The 24,839-nt window shown below is 40.4% G+C and overlaps 1 protein-coding gene across 1 annotated transcript in view; it reads right to left on the bottom strand.

Annotated features, from left to right (window-relative positions):
* Window positions 1-24,839, bottom strand: part of RAPGEF4 (Rap guanine nucleotide exchange factor 4) — a 228,390-nt gene that overhangs the window by 164,531 nt on the left and 39,020 nt on the right. Inside the window, exon 4 of the mRNA XM_026647574.1 lies at window positions 9,192-9,338. Coding sequence (XP_026503359.1) covers window positions 9,192-9,338 — 147 coding nt within the window. The remainder of the gene's footprint in view (window positions 1-9,191; window positions 9,339-24,839) is intronic.

Genomic DNA, 24,839 nt, shown 5'->3' with positions numbered 1-24,839 from the left:
GAAACTACAAGTCTCAGAATTACCTTCTTGTTTGGGCTGAAACAGGAACAGAATAGTCCCAGCATGCCTTGTTACACAAGGATTCTTGAACCTTTTTCTGAAGCATTTGGTACAGGGCAGAGTTGGAGACAGAATACTGGAATATGGCCCGCTGGATGGATCCTGTATAGCAATTATCTTCCTATTAAGAAGAGATTTGCTTTTAACTTTGATATAATTTCATTGCTAAATGTTAGATTATTCTGGTGCATATGGAATTTTTATAATTTGTAAGTCTTTAATTTGACTTACCTGAGCATATCTATTGCTTTTAATCTATATCTATCTATCTATCTATCTACATATGCCTATACCTGTCTGATTTACATGGAGCCCCTGAACAACTGGCCCTCAAATCTACTTGACAGCCCAACCCTCTCATTTCCTGTCACCTAGGTAAAGATGTGGAAACAGCAAAGAAGTGGCAAAAGATGTAGAGAACATAAACATCATAGATGATGAGATGGCCAAACTGCAGGTCCTAAAAGGAAACAAGAAGTGGTAATCTGGGATGAAATCCTCGCCCAACTGAAGTCAATGGAGTAACTCCGATGGACTTCAATAAGGTCAGGATTTCACCCATGGTAGTGGGAGAAACTAGCCTCAAGGAAAGGGCAAAGGGTCTCCTACTTATACCCTAGAAGGGGAGCACTTCTATTTTAAAACTTGGAATATATTCTGGGGAAAGGAAAGGCTTTTAACTGAACTGTTATACCCTACACAGGCCAAGATCTTTAAAAAAAAAATTAGACCATTTCTTATACTACACACCTAGATTAGATTTAAATAGTTGGATTGTTTAGATGCAGGCTACTCAAGCCTCTGGGAAGGGGAAACCAACAATAAGTAGGTTTTATAAGGCATGTCTTATGTGTTACTCACAAAAATTTATAAAAATATTTAAAAAAACTAAGCTACACATCAGAAAAGTGAACAAGGTACAATCTGATGCACTATCACTGCTTTTCTGTTTGCTTGCTTGCTCATTAATCTGCAAAAAGATCTTCCACTGTTTATTATCAAGGACCTGTATATTATTTTTTTTAACTGCCAGCATCTGAAACTGATGAATTAAAAATGTAAATGTTAAAACATATATTGATGTAATAAATGATATTATTTGTCTTGTCCATTATAAGCATAAGCACCAAGCGCACAGACGTAGTATGCTCTTTAAAGCAACGCCTTTAAGGGACACATTGAAATACCCAGTACTGTAGAGTTACATAAAACAGCAATATATCTCATTATTAAAAGGAAACCTCTAACTAAGCAATGAATATATTTTACTTGAGACCCTGAAGGAATTGAACTGTCTCTGGGGTGGATAACAGATTAATCTTTTGTGCAAGATGAAAAAGAAAGATTCATTTGTAAAGAAACCAAAAACTGAGATGGCAACATTGACTGAGAGATTAGGAAGTGTCAATGCCCAAAATAACCTCATCCCCATCACCATGAGCTTGAGCAGAAGAATGGATAAACTGTGTCAAATCAAAAGGTCCAGAAGTATAAGCACAGCTTTCGCAGTTGATTACTTTGGTATCCGTTCTAAGGCGATGAAAGTCCTCACCAACTACAAATACAGTCAGAACCAAAGCTCCAGTCAATTTAACACAAATTCTGGACAAGATTAATTAAATTTTAATACAGCGATTTTCTTGTGTACGCATGGTGCTGCATTGTTTGTCACTGAAGCAAACATTTAACAAAAAAAGTTAACATTTGGCAAGAAAGACAGAGAGGCTGTTTTGCAAATCTTGAAAGTCTCTTGTGAGTCTTGCAAATCTTTCTTCCATTCATTACTTTCTATCAACTGAAGTCCACAACTATGCTTCTCAAAGTGGAAATTGTGTTTTTTGGAATATGTTAAATGAAGGAATAACATACAATGATAGAGATGCCATTTTACAAATATTAGCTGGCTGCTCCGGATCAAAAGTGCTTTTAGCATTAATTAAAAATAAAACAAGTTCATTGGGTAAAATGCAACTTTAGCTATACAAATTCCAGGAGAAATAGCAGCCTCAAAACATCTGCAGAGACCACCCTTTTAATTGCTTAAGGAGATTCCCAAGACGCTGTCACCTTAAACCAAGGATAACTAAAGTGAAATGGAAACTCTGCTTTGAAATGGGAGTAGCTCAAAGTGCCTAAGTAACTATTAGTGTGCAGCAGCAGGGCCCACACAGACAGTGCATGGCAGGCTAGAGTGGGGTAAATTTACACCCCAGTTTGCCACAAACTAAAATGTTTGTGTAGACAAGTGGATTTAATGTCACTTGGCCCCTTTAGTCTTTCGCATAAATTGCATCTGCATGGCAATACTGCATATCATACATAAGGACACAGCGCATCAATTGAAATAGAGTAGATCACCATTAATTATGATCTTACTGAACATAATCACACTCATCATTTGTAAGCATTTACAAAATCAGTTCAGCATGCTCACCAGCACCATCAGCTCCAACAGAAAAATTCCTCTGGATGACTGCCATGGAAATTCTGAACAGTTGGTGATTTCTCTTCTAAGACAATTACCAGTAAAATCCTCACAGAAGAAGATAGATTTGTCATAAACAGTGTTATATAATATACAGCAATTTTGTTACAAGAAGTGATGAATACATCCAAATAAAACTACCCAGGGAGGCAGAATATAATTTGCCCACTCTTTCAAATGTGCCATGTGATCTTTCATAACCACAGTGGTCAGTGCTTCAGCTTTATATCTTTATAGATCTGAAAGAGCACTATAAAGGCACCTCTGGTTTGCTAAAGTCTCAGAGGGACAATATTGAGATACTCCGAACCACTTCTGGATAGCACCTTAGGTTTTCCATGGAGGTCTCCCACTCAAGACCTGACCAGACCTGACCTTACTTTGTTAATGAAATCTAATGAGATGACAGATCGATGACTGGAAATAAAAATTCATCTGTTAATATTTAATTCAAGCCATAAATAGAGGTAAAGAGTATTAAACCACCTTTCAGGTGAAACAGTCATAAATATATACATAGTACATGTGATAGGACTCCATATAGTTCTCTGATTGCAAACAAAACTACATCTGATATCTGTCATGTACTGTCTCCTCAGACATAAAGAAAACATCCCAACCTCAAATGGATGCCTATTTTTTTCCTGCCATTCTCAAGGATTTTATCAAAGAAAGATTCCATCTTATGTCTGCTCCCTTACTAAAAGTCTCTTAACTTATCTCAAAAGCAGTTGAGGAGGGCTTGGGAACAAATACTGCTAGAGAGACTTTTGCTTAAGCAAAGCCCCCCACTGAGGTACACTCTTATGACCCATTATGGCCTGCCACAGAGCCACAAAAGCTGGGCAAGTATTCAGCATTCCACCTTCCACCAGCACAGCTCCATTACTGCTGTGTTCTTACACAATTTCAGCTTCTTCTGGTGTACTCTTCAATTCACCTACTTGGCTAGAATTTCATTCCATATTAATTTACATCTGCACTACCAGACAGAGCATCATTTATTAAAGTTAAGAATTTTTCTTTGAAAATAAACATTTAAACTAAAGAACAAACTGTAAAAGCATATTGCAAAATAATCAAATCCAGAGTAATAGCAACACTTTGGGCCAGTTCTGCTCTCAGTCATACCTATGTAAATCCAGTATTATTTCACCATCTTCATGGGAGTAACTCTGAATTTATACCAGTGTAACCGAGAGCAAAATCTGACACTAATTTGAGTGTAATAAATATTTTGGAAGCTCTCCTTGTTCACGTAAGAGGAGTACTATGCAAGATACGAAGGTGAGATGTTGGCTGCTTAAGAAGCTTTTCCCCCACTTTCTGCCAAATCTGTGTTTACTGTCATATTAGTAATTAGCATATGCTCTGACTTTTTTAATGTGTTACTCCAGCAACAATCTTCTGTCTGCCAATCACTACTACATTTCTCAGCATCTCTCACACTAGCTCTGTTCCTTTGCACAAGCATCTGATGGTCAAGTGTGTATTTCTGAACTACGCAAGACACTAGATTTTACAAGCTTGTACTTCTCCATATTTTTATTTTCCTGTCATGTGTGTTGTCTGCCTTATTACATGGACTGTTTCTTCTTCAGTCTGATGAAACAAGTATTTGACAGGTTGCCCAATGCTATGCTCAGACGGCAATCTACTATAACCTGATCTCCTTTCCATTTCTTAAATAAACCCATATGAGAGAAATGAACTATCCAAGGAGAGTTTCAGCAGCTAATGAAGAGGATGCCATTAAGTGGTTACATGTAGCTGAGTATTCCATACACATACTTTTTATACTTATGTGGGTCTCAAACACTTCACTATTTTAAATCACCTGATCATCCCATTAAGCTAAATATTCACTTTATTAATTATATGGTTTTATATCTGTACTGTACTTGCGTAGTGGAAATTAATAAATTATAGTAATGATTTATGCAACTGATTACTGAGCAATAAACTGTCAAAATAGTATACCATAAATCAGCCAAATCATTTAGGTGTCTGGACTTGAATCTGATTTTTCTCTTGCATTTTTATTTCAATATTTCATTTCCTGTATCTAGTTTACTCTCCCTCTCAAATTAACTGTGAAACATATCAGCTATGCAATACTCAATGGTGAAAAGGTGAATTAGAAAGTGCTGATACTGACTCGGGATTCCCAGTATTCCTTACACAAGAAACAGTATTCTGAGAAAGGTTCTACTACAGAGAAAACATAAGCTTCTTCTGTACCAATATTTAATGTATGTTCTCCACTTATCAAGAGGAAAGGGAAATCCTACCTCTCAGAAATAGCCTACTGTATTTAATTCCAAAACACTTAAATGCAATTAATAATGACACAGTACTGTTTAGATAAATAACTCATTTGCTGTGTTTAAGAAGAATGATCAAATGGAAAATATAAATGAATGAAAATCTTTACACATCCAGCCTGTTGTTAAGATCCACACAGAAGTCCCACTGACATAAAATTGGAGCCTACATCCTAAAATGAAGACTGCATTAGAAAGGTCAGACAGACATCATGTACATGTGCACTGAGGGCAAAGTAATTGCCGTTAATCTGATTATTTGAGAACCTAACCAACCCTTTCAAAAAGTTCACATCTAATACTATGGAACATTCAAGTCACTACACAGTTCAATATTTGTATTTCTTAAACAAATTTCCACTGCATCTACTTGTAAATTCCTGTGTTTTCACAGAGGATCCATTTTTGACCAGCTCATTAAATGGTAACATTAGCACTTTCCAAGAGAAAGCATTTTTTTTCAGAAGTTCTGATTTCAATGCAGTGAGACACACTGAGGTCCACTAGAATACCATCGGAAGGGCAACAGCAGGACACAAGTTACACTGTTATTTATCAGGCTATAATGTGTATAATGCTGCTGAATGCAAATAAAAAGAATAAAAGTATTCATTCTGACCTTGTAGAGGCCAGCTCTCTTTCTCTCTCCAAAGTTACTGCACGCCAAGTAAAGATCAGTTCTTCATTTAATCATGATCAAATATCTCTCAGGGAATGTATGTTATTCCACAGAAGAGGAAACTAGCTGTTTGTGCATTATCCAAGAAGCTTGAGCAATTCACAGTAGTAGGAAAGACTTCTAAAAATAAGTCACCTCCCAGCAGATGCACTTCCTTCCTGTCTTAGTTTGAGTCAGTTCATAACTGCATGAAAGGACAAAGCTTGAGGACAGAGTAGTGAGAACTCCTATAACAGATACACCATACAAATAAATGTAGTTCTTTCCTTGTCTGTCTAAAAGAATCAGAACATTGGAGGCGGAGTGAACCACAGACCCAACAGGATATGCGTGACCAGAGCTCCTGGTGTGTAGTTTCTGCTTCTATGTTTATTTTTGGATATGGTTTTCTTAGTCCTTTGCAGTATTCAGGGCTAGGAAGTAGCTCTGTACTAACTTGATAATGCCAAAGAGGAAAAGTAAGTTCTTTTTGGGATAGGGAATGTCTCTTAGTATACGTTCATAAAACACCATGTAAGTCTAGTGCTAACAGAGCGAAGAATAAGTTCTCACATGAAGAATATTTTTTGACTGTGTTAACACTCCTTGAAGAGGAAGACCAGAGATAAGCCAGTGCACAAAAGCATGACACTGGAGATTCTGGACTCCTCCTAGAGCTTCTTTGTCAAGCAATAATGTTCAGCTCACTGTAAGAACTTAGCCAGAGATTTCATCTTCTCCAATGTGCTGCAGCAGCTGTTGGTGTAAAACTAGATGTCTCTGAGGATGAGCACACTCTGAGGCTGAGCAGATGTTCATGAACAGGGTGCTGCTTAAACAGACGTAGTCATCAGAGAAAAGACTAGACCATTTTCACTGGTAATTGCTCTTATCAGGACGATATCATCTGTTTTGACTGGCTTATTCCCTGAGTATTAAAAATGGAGGTCATAGAAGATCCTGTCTGTATTTAAAGGGCAGAAAGAATATCTTATTTTTTTCAAATATTCTTTCCCAAGAAACACAAGCTGCCTTCCCTCCTACACATATCTGGTAGAACTACTGTATTTCCATATATACAAAGTCTATAAAATTCAGGGAGGAAAAAAGCCCCCCCCCCCAATCTGTATAGAAGTAAATCTATTACTTTTCAGATAGAGGGTCAAGTATTCTCAATGAAGTCCTACACTAATTAAAATAAGAGTCACAGGTTCTGTATTAAGCCAAATACACGTTAACTATGTTATCAGGTTGTGTGTGTCCTGGGATATGAAGCAATATAGAAGATCAATAATATTGTTTTTTACAGTGGTATAACTTTATACAGGCATAGAACCAATTTACAATTTGATTTAAACACATATACAGAGAAAATTGTACAAAAATAGCACTGATTCAAAATTGGCACCACGGTGTGACTTTATAAAGATAGCCTTACTTTAAAATTCTTCCTGAATTTGTTAAGGAAATTAAACAGTTTCTCCCATCCCACCCCTGCAGTTCAGCTCTAGTTATCCAGAGGGCTGAAAATGGTATGCAGTGGATTTTAATATTAATTTCCTGAAGATATTTGCTGCAATGATGCTGACATGGTTGCCCTCTTTTGTCTTTCCCAGGACACCACTGAAAACTAATCTGTAGACCATTCTTAGTTATGTAGAGCATTTTAATAAATGCAAATATAGAAGTTATGGAACGGCACGGTCAGAACAAGTTTGCCAAAATCTGCTTTGGCTAAACAAAGGTGACCTGATCTTAGAACAAGCCCTGAACAACACCAATCCCACAACTCATGAAAAAGTTACTGTAAAAGGAAAGATGTGCCCTTATGGTACAATGAAAATATCATTATAATATTACTAATATTTTCAGAGATTTTCATAAAGAAATCACATATATTTTGAATATCTATCTTCTTTGTAAAGAATATTTTTATTTTTTAGCTGCCACATATGTTGTGGCTTTGGAATTAATGTACTGCATAGAGACAAAAGCGGCCTTGCAAAACCCAAATACCCCTTTCAAGTCCTGCTAATACATCCTAAACTACCAACTAGTGCTAACTTCTTCAGCATTCTTGTTGAATAGGACGTTCAGGAATATTGCCCACAAGAGAGACTTCACAAAGATTCAGAAAGAATTTGATTGCAAAGTGCGCAGAAAGCACATGCCAGTCGACCTACAGTCTATGAGTGACACCTGCAGCATGTCCAATATTCTTTGTATAAAATTTTAACAGGTCAGAAATACACTGAAAAGTGACTGCTAAACGCTCCCAAGACAGCTCTCTCTTGATGGCAGCTACCATTTTTGTATTGGGTTGTTATAATTTAAACATTATAAAAAATAAAAGTTGTTCTGTAAAAATAAACAGCATTGTATCAACCATTTAAGTAAGAGTAGGCAAAGGAAAAACATTTTTAAAGTGCTTTGTAATTCTCGTTAGAACATCTTTAAGGTGTTTCTGACAGAGGAAAATATTTTTAAAAGCATGCAACGTTCAGAATCGAAAAAAGCAAACATATGCTAAAGGTTTTTTTTTTTCCATTTATCAAAGATGAGATCCAATTACTTTGTTTTTAGAAAGGAAATCCCTTGGATATCACAGATGACACCTCTTGTCCTACATCTAGGGAAAGGTGAACTAAAAACATTTTAACTGACAAAACCTGAGCCCAGGTTTGTTCTCTTCCATCACTAACATCCAAGACTCCATCTGCATTACAAGTTTTGCCATCTGTGAACGTAACACTAAACCAAGTTACAAGACAGTCAAGGCATGCTGTAGTTAAGCATGGCACTTAAACACTGTAAAATCTGTAGTGAGATGGAGCCTAGAGCATTGCAGGAACAGCATTCTTCACATATTTGCTCAAGTGTTTTCCTACAGCTCTATTTGCGCTAAAGACGTTGGGCCAAATTCTGCTGTAAGTTACAGAAGCACAACCAATGAAGCAAAGTCTGCCACTATCAGTGTGTTCAGTGGCAGACATGTTTCAACAGTACCTTGGCACTCTGATGCCCTGCCCATGCTATAGTACAAAGGTGGGCAAACTACGGCCCGCGGGACCCTCCTACCCGGCCCCTGAGTGCCAGCCCAGGGAGGCTACTCCCTGACCCCTCCCCTGCTGTTCTCCCTCCCCCGCAGCCTCAGCTCGCCTCGCCTCCAGCGCAATGCTGTGGGCGGCGGGGCTGCGAGCTCCTGGGGCAGTGCAGCTGCAGAGCCGGGGCCTGGCTCTATGTGATTCGACTAGCTGGTGTCAAATGTAAATATAAATCTGACAAACCAGCAAATGGAGGGCACAAATGAATATGTTAATCTGAGTTAGTTTCATTTTATGAAATAAGTTAAGGAGAGAAGTAAACAGCAGTTAAAGTAAATTCTGACTAATGCATTTGTGGAGTAACTTATTAAGCAAAGTTGTCAAGACAAAAAAAACCAGGATGGTCTTTGAAGAAATATTAATAAGGATATGTAATCTTGCAGAAGATGAAGTATCAAAAAGGGACAAGTGGATTTAACTCATTCTCCAAAAAAATGTTTACAAAATTATATTCCTCTGCTAAAACTGAACACATTAAGACACAATCATGATGTCATTATATACATACATTTCACTTTTCTGTAACTATATTAATTGTTCAATAAGTCTTTTGGCTTTACCTCCCAAAGTGCTTTGAAATCCTTCTGCTCAATTCGAAGGAGCTCACTGTATTCCCTGGTAACAATAGTAGCATGGCGAGGGGTATTATCCAGAATTGACTCTCCAAAAGCGGTTCCTATTCCCAGGGTACATATTGTCACAGCATCCTTTGAATCAAAAATAAAAAAGGACATGTATTAAATTCCTGGCTTTTGAAGGGGTCTGTAGTTTCATATCACTTATCAGCTGATTATGCTACACAGCACAGCCTTAGAGTCTTAATTAATTTTCTAGGATAAGCATTTTAACATTGGAGTGGGAGAATAGGGCTGTGTTGGTCCAGTGGTGCAGGAAGCCTTGATTTCAGAATGTGGTTAGGACTTCTGTTTTCCCTGTCACTAGCTGGATCAGATCTGCCTTGCTGTAAACTACACAGCACAGGAGTCACCACTACCTTTGGAAGAAAAAGGCATGATCTCTGGTCATGTATCCCTTTAGGCAGCTGTGATGATGAGTGTGAGGTTAACCATATTTCTATGAAGAATATGGGGTGTATGATATGAATATGGCATAACTAAGATATACTTTTTACAAGATGGCTCATGTAAGGTATCACTGGAAAGGTTATGATTTACTGAATGTGATTATCCAATTTGTATGCATGTATCATTTCTGTATCTAGAGTTAGGAATATTGACTATGTAACAATTACAATTGTGTGTGTACTTGGGGGGAACACCCACCAGACAGTAGGCAATCACCCTCAATGACCCATTAGGAAGAAACAAAAAGACTGTGAAGATACTAATCTCTCTCCTTCCTAAGAGATGTAGCTGTGACACTACCAGGTCAGGTGATAAGATCACTTGATACAAAATACCACCTTGGACACTGCTGGTACTTTTTCCTCTGTAGGGGGGTGGGGATCAAACGAAGGATTCCTGCCTTAGGTAAATCTTTTTAAGGGCTGAGGAGGGATCTGATCTCGATTCTCCTCCATTGCCTACCCAAGAAGAAGGACTGCTGAAAGAACCTGAAGGGACAAAGGAACTAACCTGAAGGGAAAGGCAGGGGTGAGTCCAGACTGAGACAGGGGTCCAGTCTGTAAGAAGAAATAACTGGAACTCTGAGCTACAGAAACTCTGCATCCTGCCTAATTCAACATTTAGGGTGAGAAATTACATTTTGTAACTTGTTTCTTTAGTGAATCAAGCTTAGTTTGTGTGTTTTGCTTTATTTGCTTAGTAATCTGCTTTATCCCTTATAATCACTTAAAATCTGTCTTTTGTAGTTAATAAACTTATTTCTTGTTTATAACATAACCCAGTTTGTGCAATTCATATCTGGGGGTTGGCGGCCAAGAAGCTGTGCATATCTCTCTTCACATTGAGGGAGAGGGTGAATTTTTATGAGCTTGTGCTGTGCAGATTTTTCTATACAACGCAAGAAAATATACCTTTGGGTCTGCAGTCCCTAAGCTGAGTCTTCCCAGAGCTGATCTCAGTGTCTGTGTCTTTCTGCAGCTGGGTGTGGCCCTGCCTGTGCGTGTGCTAGTGGAGGCTTAAGAGCCCGGCTCAGCAAGACAGGGTAAAGGGGGCCCAGGTTGGCAGAACAGGCAGGCTCAGTGGTATCTCAGTACATCAGGTGGCACCTTAAAGGGGGGAAAACCTATCACTGAGGCATAGTCAAGCAGGATTATGTGCGCAGTTTATTGCTATGAGACACTGGTGGTGATTTTAAGTAAGTTTTAAGTGTGCTGGCTAGAGACCAGACAAAGCAGGAATGGATAGCTCAGTGGTTTAAGCATTAGCCTACTAATCCCAGGGTTGTGAGCTCAATCCTTGAGGGGGCCATTTAGGGATCAGGGCAAAAATCTGTCTGGGGATTGGTCCTGCTTTGAGCAGGGGGTTGGACTAGATGACCTCCTGAGGTCCCTTTCAGCCCTGATATTCTAGGAAAGTGGTTACTGGTTTGTTATTTTCTGTTTGCTTATTTCGGGCAAGAGAAGTAAGGAAAGGAAAAGCATAAAAATGAGTGAATGTGAAGCTACCAAAAAGTTGGAGCTCTACAGATTGCAAGTAGAAGAAAGCAAAAAATGCATAAGAGACAGTCAGAATTGAAACAGATGGAAAGAGGCAGCCCACCAGAGAGCCATGGAAGCAGAAGCAGCCAGGCAGAAAAATGCCCTGGAACTGAAAGACAAAGAAATGAAGCATGAACTGGCTGTAATGGAGTGGAGGAGACAGAACCCCCCCAGGGGGCTCCACCTCTCCAAAAATTCACAAGTGGAAGCGCTTGTGTCTAGCATACAGCAAATCTGTGGACATTGCTGAATACTTCATCACCTTTGAGAGGCTGTGCATGCTCCATGCAATTCCTGAGGATCAAAAGATGATGACTTTGGTTGCAAAATTGACTGGGAGAGCTCTGGACATATTCAATAAGGTGCCAATTAGTGATGCTTCAAGCTATGGTAAATTTAAGGAATTGGTTTTGAAACAGTTTCAGATTACACCTGAAACTTACAGAGTAAAATTTAGATGCCTTAAGAGAGGGGCTGGATTAAGTAATGTGGTTTATGTGAACCAAATGAGAGATGTACTGGATAAGTGGGTAACGGAAAAAAGTATTATAAGTTTTGAAGCAGTGTGTGATTTGGTTGCTCAGGAACAGTTCCTGACTATGTCTAATGATGATGTAAAACTGTGTTTATGGGATAAAAAGGATAAGTGGCAATTGCCTGAGGTGCCTCTGTGCTTTGGAAAAATGACGAGGAGTCCAGTGGCACCTTAAAGACTAACAGATTTATTTGGGCATAAGCTTTCATGGGTAAAAAACCCACTTCTTCAGATGCATGGAGTGAAAATTACAGATACAGGCATAAATATATATTGGCATATGAAGAGAAGGGAGTTACCTTACAAGTGGAGAACCAGTATTGACAGGGCCAATTCAGTCAGGGTGGATGTAGTCCACTCCCAATAATTGATGAGGAGGTGTCAATACCAAAAGAGGGAAAATTGCTTTTGTAGTGAGCCAGCCACTCCCAGTCCCTATTCAAGCCCAAATTGATGATGTTAAGTTTGCAAATGAATAGTAGCTCAGCAGTTTCTCTTTGAAGTCTGTTTTTGAAGGGTTTTTTTGTTTGTTTTTTGGAAGTATGGCTACTTTTAAATCTGTTATTGAGTGTACAGGGAGATTGAAGTGTTCTCCTACTGGCTTTTGTATGTTACCATTCCTGATGTCTGATTTGTATCCATTTATCCTTTTATGTAGAGACTATCCGGTTTAGCCAATGTACATGGCAGAGGGGCATTGCTGGCACATGATGGTATATATCACACTAGTAGATGTGCAAGTGAATGAGCCTCTGATGGTGTGGCTGGGTCCTATGATGGTGTCACTAGAGTAGATATGAGGACAGAGAAGGCAACCTCTTCATCACTTATTGGGAGTGGACTACATCCAACCCTGACTAAATTGGCCTTCAACATTGGTTCTCCACTTGTAAGGAAACTCCCCTCTCTTCATGTGCCAATATATATTTATGCCTGTATCTGTAATTTCACTCCATGCATCTGAAGAAGTGGGGTTTTTACCCACGAAAGCTTATGCCCAAATAAATCTGTTAGTCTTTAAGGTGCCACCAGACTCCTCATCGTTTTTCCAGAGCACAGAGGCACCTCAGGCAATTGCCACTTATCATACAGGGTTTTTAAAGATTGACACTGCACAGCCAGGCAGCAAGCACCTGACAGCCTTTAGAGTAAATGGCAGAGAATTCCCTGAATGGAGAGATACTGGTGCAGAAATTTCTATGGTCAGGAGAGACCTGGTTCAGCAGAAAGACATACTGCCTGGACAGCTGGCAGAGCTTTTGTTAGTAGGAGGTCACAAAATCCTTGTGCCTTTGGCTAACGTGCACATGGAAACTGGGGATCTGCAAGCTGAAGTAACTGTTGCTGTGGTTCCTCATAATCTTACACTAATTCTTTTGGGTAACGATTTTTTTAATGTGGCTCAGGCTGTCCAGAGCTCTGTCAGCAGCAAGAAAGAATCTTGTGCTGAAGCCCCAGAGGGAAAGAACCAAGCTACAGAAACTGCTGAGGAAATGGGATAGTTTCTCTAATTCCTCTGCAGCCCTGCAAAGCAGTTTGCTACAAAGGAATGGGGGTGGGTAAAACCAGTTCCTGTCCGGTGGCTATCCCCTCAGGGGATGGGAGTGTTTTGCCTGACGATAAAGAGTCTGTGCAGGTTGCTGGCTGCCAGGAAGTGGCAGTTAAGCAAGGAACAGAACTCACTCTAAAATGCATAGGAAAATGTGTCCTAGCAGAAAGCCCAAAGAAAAAAAGTGTTGGAATCCTAGAGACCGCTGCGGTGGGTGCAGATTCCATGGACTCTAACTGGAGGCAAACCCAATTCGAGGAGAGAGGAGGGTACAAAGCTTCCAGTGAAGGGTCTGTTCTGGCTGTTAGTTGTGAGACCACAGCTGACAGGGGACAGATTCCATTCTAGGGAGCACAGGGGTGTGTGCCCTAGAAGGGGGCCCAGGATGGTGGAACAGGCGGGCTCAGTGGTATCCCAATACATCAGGTGGCACCTTAAAGGGGGGCAACCTGTCACAGTGAGATCCTTTAAAAATGACTGGGGTGACTAGGAGAGAAAAGACAATTCTTGTATATAAAGTTTCTGCCCTTTCTAGGCTGCTGTGAGCAGAAGGAATATTTGACTGCAACTTTTTTCTCAACAAAGTCATCTTTCAATAATAATGGATTTATATCTTCTTGTATGTATAATATATTTGTCTATCTTTCAAGGTCTGATGGCAGTGCACTCTAAATCAAATCAATTCTTGGCCTTTCGACTGAGACTTCCAGTAAATCTGCCAATGGTTTAGTACATTAGAAATTGGACTAAAACTATAAACTCATTTTACACAGATCAGGCATTTTAAGGTAACAAGTCCAGAACAATTGGGAATGGATTCAGATTAATAACTATGGTCCCCAACCTGCAGTGAAATCCACTTCAGTGACTTCAGTGGGTGAGATTCCACATGAGCACAGGAATCCACTCACATGGATCTCATTGTAAGATCAGGGCCTTAGAAATGAAAAGACTCATAGTCCAGTCTCCTTAACCATCCAGTCCCCTGGGACAGTTCTGAAATAAATGACATTACTGCAGCCAAACAAAAGCAGAGTACTAGAAATGAAGGCCCCAAATCAACCAATAGTCTGATAAAAAAATGCATATATTGTAGTTTACTAGGGAAACAGAAAATGTAAGCTCATTTTACTTGATATAACATTAGTAACACGGTTTGATTTAATTCTAAAATTTAGGATTCTTGAAATGGCCACAAAATATAATCAGTAATTTCTGGCAATGTACCTACTTCTTGCCCATGGCTCATAAACCAGGGGAGATTCATGAGCATATTTCAGCATCATTCTCTGTGCTTAAAATTGCATTGTTTTCCTTTCATGCATCCAATACGTGATAATAGGCAAATGTTATTAAGACCAAGTAAGTGGTTCTGTAATCGCATTACAAAGACAAATATCCATAATAGTCCAGCTCCCTGAACCATGGCAAATTGCTTTTGTACAGATATTTCCATATACAATTATACGGTCAGAAAAATAAAATAAGTATAGTCTTGGAAAAGAATTAAGGATCTAGGCAAAATTTAACAACTGTTGGTAATAAATTTTCCAGGAAGGCAACTGTGACCAGTTGGGGGGGGGAAGGAGGGTGGGGAGAGAGCATATAAGATTCTATAGATAGCGGTTACACAGCAGTCCCATTATACCCAGAGCCAATGTTTCTCCCTAGAGAAAGCTTTGTATGATGTTTTTAGAGGGGACGTCCTGTAACTATCCAACCATTATCAAACAATGCACTCAAATGAGGGTACAAAGAAATGACTTTATTGTCCATACTGATTTTGTTCTCAAGGATTCTGATACTCTCAGCTTTATTTATTAAATTCAGTAAATGGCTTCTGTTTTGTCCTTACTGCAGAACTAGATTCATGGAATGGAAGAAATAGAAACTTTCCAATTAGACAGATTATGAGCAACATTTACATCTATTACTCTCTCTTTACCTCCCAAAAATAGGGAAAAAAACCTCTCCACATTTTGGGGGTTTTAGCAATGAAAGGAAAGACTTGTTAAAACCAGAATAGATGAAGGATAGACAGGGACATGTGTTTGTTAAGGAGTCACTTTCTAAGAGACCTTTTGATGAGGCAGCTGTTCAACCTAAGAAATAAATTAACACCATAGGTTTTCAGGTCAAGGAGCCTGAGGAATCATGTGTTCATAAAAGAAAAGTCCAGGATTCTGTCAAGTGAAAGTTCTTTCAGCTTTTTTCCAGCCATCATTTCTCTACATGAGAAGTGGTTTCTCTGAGCCAGTTAGAGAGCAAGCCCATCTTGCTTCTTCAAGGCTTCAGAGTCCCATTCCCCCCCCCCCCCCCGCTCTCTGTTTATATATCTCCCACCCCCTAGGAACGCTTCCTATTAGGGGCTATTAATGTTACACTCAAGGATCTCCTGCTGTTCATGTAGACTATCTTGAGGATTGCTGGCAGCTAGAAGTTCAGGCTGCTGTTCCCCTCTGAAATCCCAAAAGCAGCAGGAGGTTCTATCTGCCAGGTACCAGCCAAGGTTCACATAGTTATTTAAAAGGAAGAAGCATTAAGGACTTGGAAAGATATGTTTGTTCCCATTCCTGTATGTTCTTTGCACACACTGTAAAATCATAGAGAGTTCAGGTCGCAGACTATGTACTTAAGTTCACTGCATTTCAGTGGCAGGTTTAAGATTCATGTGATGAAAGATGTTGTTTCAAAAATCCTCAGTTATAAGAGAGCTGTAGTAACATCCAATGGAACCGATCAGAATCACAAATTTAAACCATCAAACACCAGACATCCACAATGTATGCTCCTCCCCTTCTTCTGAAACACTCTTTTTCAAACATGGCAGACTGTAGTGTGCACAAGGGAATTACTTATTCCCTAAGGTCCAAATTCTGCCACCCTCATTCATATGGAGTAGTGCCTTTCTCTGTGAGCAATCTCACAGAAGGAGAGAGAATGAGAAAGAGAAAAAGAATTTTGCGGGGGCAGAAGGGTTTTTTTTTTAATTAGAAAGTTAAGTTTATTCAGTGTTTTGAATCTGTGATGGAAAGGTGATTTGGTTGTTTCAGTTAAAAAAAACTGGATTATTTCCCCACCCTTTGCACCTTCATCCCATACCTAAACCCTTTGGATGCTACGTATCATTCTGACAAATGTACAAATATTTATATTTTTAAAGGTGATGTGTTAAAAACACAATGGCTTGCTGACTATTTCAGGTAGTATTTCAGGTTTACTTCAAGCCAAGTTCCCTTATATAATCACAGAAACTAAAGGATATAAATGAACCAGAAGAATCAGTATTATGAAGAAACGTCCCTGTAGTATCATCCACATAAGAATACATTTAAACTGCTAAGAAAAGAAGCTCTTACCAAGTTACTGGCTTATCTGTAAGAGCTAAGGTGGCAATGATTTTCCATATTAGAATAGCAGTTCAAACAGTATATGGTCATTGTGAAAAAACTGTTAGGGAAATACTCTTTATATGAGGAAAGGTAATTTGCTTTGGGAGATAATCATATGTTTGTTAGAAGCACTACTTCTCTTATAGTTTCCAATTAAAGTATTTACGTACCACACCAATTGGGCTACTTACATAGTTAACATAGAATCCAGCAAAGGGCTTGTGTCACATATGCATAATCATATTTTCCAAAGAAAGATGGCTTGAGGAGATAGTTTTGATATTTCATAGGAAAATTAGGCAAAGATCTCATGCACTTTGCTCAAGTGTAACAAGCATGGTTTAAATGGAAGTCTAACAGTCCTAAAATTCTGGTAATGCACAGATCAGCAAATGTGTAAAAATTCACATTTAAACAGAAACTGCATGAAAGTTTCTTGTAGTTCCAAATAGTCTGTTATCACATACATATATATACACATATCTCATATAAAGACTGTTTCATTTACACTGGAGCAAGCAGTCTCTTATAAAAATCAAAGAATTATAAAAATGTAGCACTAAAAGGGACCTGGAGAAAAAAAAAAAATCAAGTCCAGCCCCTACATTGAGGCAGGAAGAAGTAAACCTAAACCACTCCTGACAGGTGTTTGTCCAACCTGTTCTTAAAAACCTCCAGTGATGGGGATTCCACAACCTCCCTTTGAAGCCCATTCCAAAGATTAACTACCCTTATAGTCAAAACATTTTTCCTGTTATCTAACCTGAATTTTCCTGGCTTCAGATTAAATCTATTACTTCTTGTCTTACTTTCAGTGGACATGGAGAACCATTGATCACTGTCCTCTTTATAACAGCCCTTAACATAGTTGAAGACTCCCCCTCTGGTAGTCTTAGGGTATGTCTACACTACAGGATTAATCCGAATTTAGATAATTCGAATTTGGGAAACAGGTTGTATAAATTCGATTGTGCGCGGCCACACTAAGCACCTTAATTCGGTTTTTAACCACATTAATTCGGTGGTGTGCGGCCACACTACCCCATTAACTTAAACACAGTAATTCGGTGGTGTGCGGCCACACTAACCCTAATTCGAATTAACAAAATCGATTTAGGCGTTACTCCGCTCGTCGAGGTGGAGTACAGAAATCGATTTTAAGTGCCCTTTAATTCGAATTAACTGGCTCTGTAGTGTGGACGGGTGAAGGGTTAATTCGGATTAACGCAGCTAAATCCGAATTAAAGTCCTAGTGTAGACCAGGCCTTAGACTTAAGTCTGAAGACTAAACATGCCCAGTTTTTATTTTTTTTTAAACCTTTCCTCATAGGTCAGATTTTCTAAACCTTTGATCATTTTTGTTGCTCTTCTCTGGCCTCTTTTCAGTTTGTCCACATCTTTCCTACAGTGGGGGGCCCAGAACTGTACACTGTACTCCAGCTAAGGTCTCACTAGTGCTGGATAGGACAATTACCGCCCTTGTCTTACATACAACCCAGAATGGTATTAGCCATTTTCACAATACATCACATTGTGACTCATATTCAATTTGTGATCCACTATAAACTCCAGATCCTTTTCAGCAGTAATACCACCTAGCCAACTATTCCCCATTTTGTAGCTGTGCATTTGATTTTTCCTTCCTAAGTGCTTTGCACTTTTCTTTATTTAACTTCATCTTGTTGATTTCAGACCAATTCTCCAATTCATCCAGGTCATTTTAAATTCTAATCCTGTCCTCCAAAGTCCTTGTAACTTCTCCCATCTTGGTATCATCTGCAAATTTTCTATGCATACTCTCCACTCCATTATCCAAATAATTAATGAATATATTGACCAGTACTGGATCCACGACTGTGGAACCCCATTAGATACAGCCTCCCAGTTTGACATAGAACCATTGAGCACTACTCTTTGAGTACCATCTTTCAGCCTGTTGTGCACCCACATTATAGTAATTTCATCTAGACCACATTTCCATATTTCCATAGTTTGCTTTGAGAATGTCATGTAAGGCCTTACTAAAAATCAAGACATATCATCTATTGCTTCCCCCTATTCACTAAGCCAGTGACCCTGTGAAAGAAGGAAATTAGCTTGGTTTGGCATGATTTGTTCTTGGCAAAGCCATGCTGGCTATTCCTTACAACCCTATTATTCTCTAGGTGCTTATGATCGATGTGCCTCCCCTACTTTGGTCTGCCAAGCCCCCATCCCTCATCATTTAAATCCCACCTGTAAATTCACTTCTCTGAAGCCTACAATAAGCAATTGAGTTATTTTCACTATTTTTAACTTGATCGATGTTATCTGCATATGGTCTTTAAATTTCCACCAAAACGCATACAAGCCTTAAACTTAGTAACTGTGGCCCAGTCCTGCATTCTGATTCATGCCCACGGACTGCAGCAGGATCAGGGCCTATGTGACTCTTTTGCAGATATCTTAGCCCTTCACTGCCCCATTTCCTCCATTGTGTCTTGTCCACATTAAAATTGTAAGCATTTGTGGGAAGAGATAGTGGGTCCAATCCTGTGTCCACTGAAGTCAATGACAAAGCTCAATGGTGCAGGATCAGGCCGGCCTAGTGTCTTTTTATGTCTGCTGTTATAAGTCTAGCACACTTTGTGACAATAAAAAACAAAATAATAATAAAGATGATCCTAAATGGCTGCTTAGAGGCCTTCTCTTATCAAAAACTTACTCGCAGCTTCATTTTGAGGCATTACAGTTGTGACACTTGAAAAACACTTGCCTATTTTCAAAGGGGAGTTAACAAATTTATAGTATGTGGAGGTTTCCTGTGTGTTTCTACAGCACCTAGCTAAATAGGGCCTTGATTATGATGGGGGCCTTTGGGTGCTATCACAGTACAACTTAAAAACACTGTAGGAAAAAAAAATTGTACACAGAATCCATTTACAACAGTGAGTAAGGACCTTATTCTACCAAAGTCATAACAGGGCGAGGAAGTTGTTTATCAGGAGGAGTCTTCGCTGAGTTCCATGTACAAATCCCATGTACAAGTGTTATCACGGTAGGTGCAACTACCTAACCCATAAAAGAAGGGAATAAATGGAGTAGGAACAGGGGCAAGAAAATCCACTGAAAATTCTTCCGTGCCTTCCAGTGTAATACTTTTATCACTAAAACAGAAACATCTTCTTCCGTTTCTTACACATTGCTAAATATAGAGTCAACACTTAAACAATTTGTATGGAAATGCCCATACACCACTCAAAATTTACTGGACATGTAATTCTGTCACTTTTCTGCATTATAATTGTCTTGCCCCATTTCAATGGCAAGTGAAATTATTGCAGAAGTAGGGAGCAGCTAGCATCTTTCTCTGTATCACAGGGACAGAATTACTATTAACAGAGAAATCTATTCTGGTTAAAACTCAAAAAATGAACAGATTAAATAGCTGGATGAGATTTTTAAACTACCGGTAGTCATTTTGGTATGAAATAGTCTAGGTTCCCTCAGAAGCTAATTTCTCTTGTTTCTTATGTATTCTAACACTGCCCCCTTGTGATATACTAGAGTTCTGCACATATTAAGATAGCTTAATATTATCCCAACTCAGGTAAAACAAGACGTTTTACCTGTCAAATCCTAAATTTGTGTTTTCCCTGTTATCTCTAACATCTAAATCAATGTGGGAAATATCTTGTTTTAATAAAATAGAAGAGAATCAGGCATTTCAACACCATACAGTTCCGTTCCCGTCTTGCTGATAGTAGTTAACATCATCAATGCCTAATACAAAAGAAACACAGAGCCTGTTCAGGTGTTAACTAAGTAAAAAGAAGAGCTGATTATCCCATTTTAAATTAAAATTGTTGATTTGCCATGTTTAAGTCTATGCTGATATCTTTTTCCAATGAGATTACAAGTTTGGTTGATAAAAGGGAAGTATGTTGATGTAGTGTATTTAGATTTCTGTAAGGTGTTTGACTTGGAACCACACAACATTTTGATTAAAAAACTAGAATATAATGTTAACCTGGCACATATTAAACAATTAAAAGCTTGCTAATTGATAAGTCTCAAAAGTCATTGTAAATGGGAGAATCATCATCCAACAGGTGTTTTTCTGAGGGGTCCTACAGGAACTGGTTCTTAGCACTATGTTACTTAACAATTTTATTAATGTCCAGGAAGAAAACATAAATCACCACTGATAATGTTTGTAGATGACAGAAAAATTGGGGGAAATGGTAATAATGAAGAGGACAGGTCACTGATATAGAGCAATCCAGATCACTTAGTAAGCTGGGTGCAAGCAAACATTTTAATGCAGCTAAAGTAAATGCATATATTTAGGAACAAAGAATGTAGGCCATGCTTACGGGATGGGGGACTCTATCGTGGGAAGCAGTTACTCTGAAAAAGATATAGGGCCCCTGGTGGATAATCAGTTGAACAGGCTCTCCCAATGCAACGTTGTGGCCAAAAGTGCTAATGTGATCCTTGGATGCATAAGCAGGGGAATATTAAGCAGGAATAGGGAAGTTATTTATCTCTGTATTTGGCACTGGTGCGATTGCTGCTGGAATATGGTTTCCACAATTCAAGAAGGATGTTGATAAATTGGAGAGGATTCAGAGAAGAGCCTCGAGAATGTTTAAAGGATTAGAAAACATACCTTATAGCAGTAGTGGGCAACCTGCAGCTCGTCAGGATAATCTTCTGGTGGGCCACCTTTAAATTTGTACGTCCACCCGCAGCTCCCAATGGCCACAGCTCACCACTCCCAGCCAAAGGGAGCTGCGGGAAGTGGCATGGGCCTGGTTGCTGCTTCCCACTGCTCCCATTGGCCGGGAGCAGCGAACCACAGCCACTGGGAGCTGCGGGAGGATGTGCAAATATAAACCAACGGTCTGGCGCCCACCAGCAGATTACCCTGATGGGCTGCATGGGGCCCACGGGCCGCAGGTTGCCCATCACTGCTTTATAGTGACAATCAAAGAAGCTTAATCTATTTAGCTTAACAAAGAGAAGGTTAAGGGGTGACTAGATCACAGTCTATATGAATCTACATGGGGAACAAATATTTAATAATGGTCTCTTCAGCCTAGCAGAGAAAGGTATAAACACGATTCAATGGCTGAAGATTGAAGCTAGACAAATTCAGCCTGGAAAGAAGACAAATTTTTAACAGTGCAAGTAATTAACATTGTAATAATTTACCAAGGGTCATAGTGGATTCACCATCACTGGCAATTTTAAAAATCAAGATTGGATTTTTTTTCTGAAAGATACACTCTAGGAATTATTTGGGGGAAGTTCTATGACTTATGTTATACCAAAGGTCAGAGTAGATCATTGATTTTCAACCTTTTTTCATTTGTGGACACCTAAAACCTTTCAAATAGTGGTGCACACTCCTTTGGAAGTCTTAGATAGTCTGCAGACCACAGGTTGAAAACCACTGAACTAGATGATCACAATGGTCTCTTTCGCGCTTGGAATCTATGGATCTATATTCTGTTAGTGATCTGGGATAATAAATGGTTTGTTATTGTTTTTAACCAAAAAACTTTCCAGTTCACATTTAAAGGTCATAATCAGAAATGAGAAAAACATAATCCCAAATCATAAGTGAATCATGTAAGTTTACTAGTATCTGCCATTTGATTGTCTTGATAGGGGAAGCCAGTCAGCTAGAATGCACAGGAATATTACTTACATTAGATTTTTAAAATCCTGAATTTTTCAGGTGGTACCATCCTAAGTGGTATTGGCACTAGAGATAAGATTGAGCCAGAACATTCAGAGTCCACATTTAAAGTGTGTCTGTATCTAAGATTCTGGTTCAGATCCATCTTTCAATATTTTACTGAGAGGATAAGAAATTTTGTCCTCAACACTGGAGTAATCTCATCTTTTGGGAAGTATAAACTGATCTTTTTTACCTGGGCATCCACTAGAGGTGCACGGAAAGGGGACTGCTAGGAGCACATTATCATTCTATATTGTGAGAATACTGCTGTCGATTGAGCCGAACAGCAACTTGCTCAAATTAGGCTAATTGTTCTCCCTCTCAGTCTATACTCAGTACAATTAAGAAGTTACTAAAAATAGTGAAAGAAAAGCTGTTTCTATATTTGTCATTTTTATATTGAATATGGAAATATGGAGGTAACCATCAGGTGATTTTTTTTTTTCTTGAATCCCAGCTATCACAGGCTTGTTTACACTAACATTTTTACACTAGTGTAGCTACACTGATGTAGCTATATTGGTGCAAACGTCTAGAGTACATGACACATTGCTGCAAAAAGTGACCTGAACTGGTTTTAGATGGGTTTCAAACTGGGGAAAGCTACACAGGCTCAAGGAACTTGTTACACTGGTGTAGTGTCTCTATGTCAGTGTAACTACAAAGGAGCAACAAATCCAAAAAACAAATACAAATAAGCTCTATATGTGGCTTTTTCCAGTATCTCCTCAGGCAGAGAATTCAATGTGTTGATTACACTCTGGGAGAAAAGGTCCCCTTTATGTGTTTAATATAAACTTTAGATTTTGCAATTTCCAGGAATGCCAAGTTATTGAGAATTTACTAAGTTTACCTAGTGTTTTACTGCTTCTCCTCTCTCCATGTCTTGCACATACATTATTTCTTGGTGCCTGGCCTAGCACACCAGCAGTCCTAATACTTTGATGTTATTACACTAGCTTCCTCATCTTACAGTGAAGGCTGCAGTGTGCTATTAGTGTCAGAGACCAGACACATGGGTGGTCATGTCTAGCAGTTGGAGCTGGAGTCAGGACCGCTCGAATCGGTAGCCAGGAATCAGAGCCCATGGTCAGAGTCAGAGGTCAGATGCCAGAGCCAGAGTCAGAAGTCTGGAATCAGAGCTGAGGGTAGCATTGCCAGGCGTCCAGTTTTCAACTGGAACGCCCAGTCAAAAAGGGACTCTGGCAGCTCTGGTCAGCACAGCTGAATGGGCCACTAAAAGTCCAGTTTGCCGCAGCAGACGGTTCCGCGCGGCTCCTGGAATCGGCCGGCACATCCCACTGGCTCCTAGGCACAGGAGTGGCTGGGGTCTCCACGTGCTGCCCCCGTCTGCAGGCACTGCCCCCACAGCTCCCATTAGCCACAGTTCCCGGCCAGTGGGAGCTGCGGAGCCGAGCTCAAGGCAGCGCCTGTGCCTGGGACAGCACAAAGAGCCACACTGGCCGCTCCTGTGCCTAGGAGCCAATGGGACATGCCGGCCGCTTCCGGGAGCCATGCAGAGCCGGCCACTGCAGCCAACCAGGATCTGCGGCCAATGGAAGCTGCGGGGGCGGTGCTTGCGGACAGGGGCAGCATGCGGAGACCCCTGGCCGCCCCTGCGCCTAGGAGTCAGAGGAACATGTCGCCGCTTCCCACCACCTGAGATAAGCACTTGAGGTAAGCGCCACCCAGAGCCCACACCCCAACCCCCTGCCCCAGCCCTGAGCCCCCTCCCAAACCCCAATCCTGAGCCTCCTTCCATACCCAAATTCCCTCCTGGAGCAGGCACCCCAACCCCTGCCCCAGCCCTGAGCCCCCTCCCACACCCTGAACCCCTCATTTCTGGACCCACCCCAGAGCCCGCACCCCCAGTCCACAGCCCACACCCCAACTCCCTGCCCCAGCCTGGAGCTCCCTCCTACACTCCAAACCCTTCATCCCTGGCCCCAGCCTGGAGCCCACACCTCCAGACGGAGTCCTCGCCCCCTCCTGCACCCAGGGCCAGCTCTAGGCACCAGCAAAACAAGCTGGTGCTTGGGGCGGCACATTTTTAGGGGCGGCATGGCCAGCGCCAGAATGCCGCCCCTAAAAATGTGCCCCAGCCGCCCTAGCTCACCTCTGCTGCTGCCGCTTGCGTGCCACGGCGCGCGAAACAGCTGATTCGCGCGCCGCTGCTCCCCCTCCCTCCCAGGCTCTCAAACCTGGGAGGGAGGGGGAGATCCCGAGCGGCCGCGGCGCGTGCGCTGCTTCTCCCCCTCCCTCCCTCCCTCCTAGGCTTGAGAGCCTGGGGGGAGGAGGCAGGGCTGGGGATTTGGGGAAGGGGCGGAGTTGAGGCGGGGCCGGGGGTGGGGTAAGAAAAAAATGGGGGGGGGGGGGGGGGG

This window comes from Terrapene carolina, unplaced genomic scaffold (assembly GCF_002925995.2).
Source record: "Terrapene carolina triunguis isolate 2854851 unplaced genomic scaffold, T_m_triunguis-2.0 Scaffold62, whole genome shotgun sequence".
In the NCBI taxonomy this organism is placed as follows: Eukaryota; Metazoa; Chordata; order Testudines; family Emydidae; genus Terrapene; species Terrapene triunguis.
This window is presented reverse-complemented; position numbering and strand designations above follow the sequence as displayed.